Source organism: Bison bison, unplaced genomic scaffold (genome assembly GCF_000754665.1).
Source record: "Bison bison bison isolate TAMUID 2011002044 unplaced genomic scaffold, Bison_UMD1.0 scf7180017854252, whole genome shotgun sequence".
Lineage (NCBI taxonomy): Eukaryota > Metazoa > Chordata > Mammalia > Artiodactyla > Bovidae > Bison > Bison bison.
Window position 1 is genome coordinate 697,450 of NW_011484825.1, and position 3,428 is coordinate 700,877.

At 38.7% G+C, this 3,428-nt stretch overlaps 1 protein-coding gene across 1 annotated transcript in view; it reads right to left on the minus strand.

The window, feature by feature from the left end:
* The window catches only part of TTC17 (tetratricopeptide repeat domain 17), a gene marked incomplete at its 5' end in the record, with an annotated part of 128,678 nt that overhangs the window by 69,778 nt on the left and 55,472 nt on the right, over nt 1-3,428 (minus strand). Inside the window, one exon of the mRNA XM_010856285.1 lies at nt 2,142-2,328. Within this exon, the coding sequence (XP_010854587.1) occupies nt 2,142-2,328 (187 nt within the window). The remainder of the gene's footprint in view (nt 1-2,141; nt 2,329-3,428) is intronic.

Sequence of the window (3,428 nt, forward strand, 5' to 3'; positions counted from 1 at the left end):
TACTGGACTTTCCTGGTGGTCCAGTGGTTGAGCCTCCATGCTTCCACTGCAGAGGGCATGGGTTTGGTCCCTGGCTGGGAAAGATCTACATACTGTTCAGGGTGGCAAAAAAAAAAAAAAGAAACTAAAATGCTAAGAAAAGAAAAGGCTTTTAGAAAAGTTATCCCTGCTGCTGCTGCTAAGTCGCTTCAGTTGTGTCCGACTCTGTGCGACCCCAGAGACAGCAGCCCACCAGGCTCCTCCGTTCCTGGGATTCTCCAGGCAAGAACACTGGAGTGGGTTGCCATTTCCTTCTCCAATGCATGAAAGTGAAAAGTGAAAGAGAAGTCGCTCAGTCGGGTCCGACTCTTAGCGACCCCATGGACTGCAGCCTACCAGGTTCCTCCATCCATGGGATTTGCCAGGCAAGAGTACTGGAATGGGTTGCCATTGCCTTCTCCTATATAGACATAAAACCCTTCTCCCTAGTAACAGAAAAGAATCAAGAGAGGTGAGGGAGATGAGAGTAAATAAAGAAAACAGGAAATAATCTATTAATATAAGCAGCTCACTGAAAAAAGTGAAAATTTGTTTATAAGGCAGTCCTTGGATGACCTCAAAATTTTAAAGACCACAACATATTTCCTAGTATTACGCAAGAAGATTCTTAACCTTTTGAGTCATATTTTGCATTCATCATGAATTTCTAATGACTTACTTTTACGTAAGACCTACTCTGTGAAAATAATCTCATTTAATTCTCTTCAAAAGTATATGAGATTTTACTGTCTTTCATTTTATAGATTAGGACACACTTTACTGAGAATAGAAAGACAGTAATGGCAGAGCCAGGGCTCCAACATGAATCTGTATGCCTCTAGCACTAGCCACTGCACTATACTGCCTGCCAAAACACTATCTCAGGCCATCAACAGTCACATACAAATTCTACTGTAGTTCAGACAGGGCTCAACACTGATCTACAACTGAGCTATGGAGTTATGCTGCTGAGTTTTGTTTCTTCACCAGAAAACTGGGCTCTGATATTTAAAATGACCAACTGCCTTCCATTAAAAATCCTAAGGCAGTGTGGTAAAGTGAATCAAGAAAATCAATTTGGATGCCAAATCTGGTAATTATTGATGTCTTTTGGACAAGTTACTTAATAAAGTGTGTGTCACTTAAAAAAAAATCTGATAGAAGGAGCTGGACTAGTCCTCTGGTCAAATACTGGATCTAATTTGAACATTAAAAGAGCAACTATGTGTGCTCTACAAAAGCAAGGTACTGAGGATCCATATGTATATAAACTGCACCACTCACAATTCAAGTTAAACTCCTTTTTTTTCTTCCCAGTGAAGATTAAGCAAGTAACTAATCAAATATTGTAGACCTATTATATTCAATATCCTAAGATAAACCATAAATAGAAAAGAATATAACAAAGAATATAGATATGTATAATTGAATCACTTTGCTATACAGAAAAAATTAATACAACATTGTAAATTAGCTATACTTCAATAAAAAGTAGTGAAGAAAAAAAACACCATGGAACTCTTAGGGAGTTCTAATTGATAAATCTACAATGACCTAGATACTAACTCAAATACTTCTAACCCAGGTAGATACACTTCTGCACATGCGCATATACGCGTGGTGGCAGTGGGAGAAAGCAGAAGAATGCATAGCGGATACCACTTCACGTCAGGTGACTATTTTAAAGGTGCAGTAAAGGTCCGCATCACCTTCACTCAAAGACAAGGGGCTGCATCTCAGAGAATGAGGAGAGAAACACTGCTTCAAATCTCATGGCATAGTTTGAATTCGTGGCAGAAAAAAATTTCCTTTGCCATTCAGTTATTGTAAAACATCAGAGATTTTGAGAGGGGAAAAAAAATCTTACAGCTCATCAATCCCAACTGAATAATATACTTTAATCAGCCTTTCTCAAACTAGGGTTCTGGGAGAGAACTAATAAGCCAAATGCTCCAGAGTATTTATATAGAAAACAATGAGTTAATTTCTTTTCTATGTATCTAGAATTATGATAGTTAAGTAAAATCCTTGGGAAAATTAAGAAAATGATTTTCTGTGTTCTGTTGATCAAAACAGGAATCCCAACTGAACTCGTTATTTGGCCGGGATTAACGGCTGCTTACCACTGCAAACAGAAGAGGTGATGTTGTACAGAAAAGGATAAAACTGCATACAGCGAATTAGCTTCAGGCTGTTCTCACACTCTGGGCATTTGGTAGTTAATTTCAAAGCCTGTCTAAAGGCCTCAAGTGCCCCACTGATATTCTTCAGAGCAAGGTAAGCATTTCCCAGGCTCAAAAAGGTCAGGGGCTGAAAAGAAAAAAAGAAAAATCAGCAAAATGTTAATGAATTAATATTTTCCGAGAGTTACAAAACCTTTACAGTTTTTGTCTTTTGGCTTTTTTTTTAGGTTATCCTATAAAAGTTACCCCAGCTGTTTACATCAGCTAATTCTAAACTGTTTAACATAAATTTACTTTTTACCTTTTTACTAAGATAAAAATTACATCAAGTGTGTAATGTACATTAGTCTTAACTGTACAGCTGTAACCACCACTCATCTAAAGATATACAACATTTAGAACATTTCTAGTACCCTGAGAGGCTCCCTTGGGCCACCCCACCCCCAACTCCAGATGTAACCACTGATAATGATGCTGTGACTTCTATCACCACAGATTACTGCCACCTGTTCTTGAATGTCACATAAATAGAATCAAACAGCATGTTCCCTTGTGCATGTAACTTGTACCCTTCTGTAGCTTCTTTTACTCAACCAAACCTGTAAAGCTTTTTTTTGGGTATACTATATTTTCACTCTTTTTTGAAAAAAACAAAAAACTGATGTGTAATGTAACCTCAGATATGCAGATGACACCACCCTTATGGCAGAAAGTGAAGAGGAACTATAAAAAGCCTCTTGATGAAAGTGAAAGCGGAGAGTGAAAAAGCTGGCTTAAAGCTCAACATTCAGAAAAGGAAGATCATGGCATCTGGTCCCAGCACTTCATGGGAAATAGATGGAGAAACAGTGGAAACAGTGTCAGACTTTGTATTTTGGGGCTCCAAAATCACGGCAGATGGTGACTGCAGCCATGAAATTAAAAGACGCTTACTCCTTGGAAGGAAAGTTATGACCAACCTAGATAGCATATTCAAAAGCAGAGACATTACTTTGCCAACAAAGGTTCGTCTAGTCAAGGCTATGGTTTTTCCTGTGGTCATGTATGGATGTGAGAGTTGGACTGTGAAGAAGGCTGAGCGCCAAAGAATTGATGCTTTTGAACTGTGGTGTTGGAGAAGACTCTTGAGAGTCCCTTGGACTGCAAGGAGATCCAACCAGTCCATTCTGAGGGAGATCAGCCCTGGGATTTCTTTGGAAGGAATGATGCTAAAGCTGAAACTTCAGT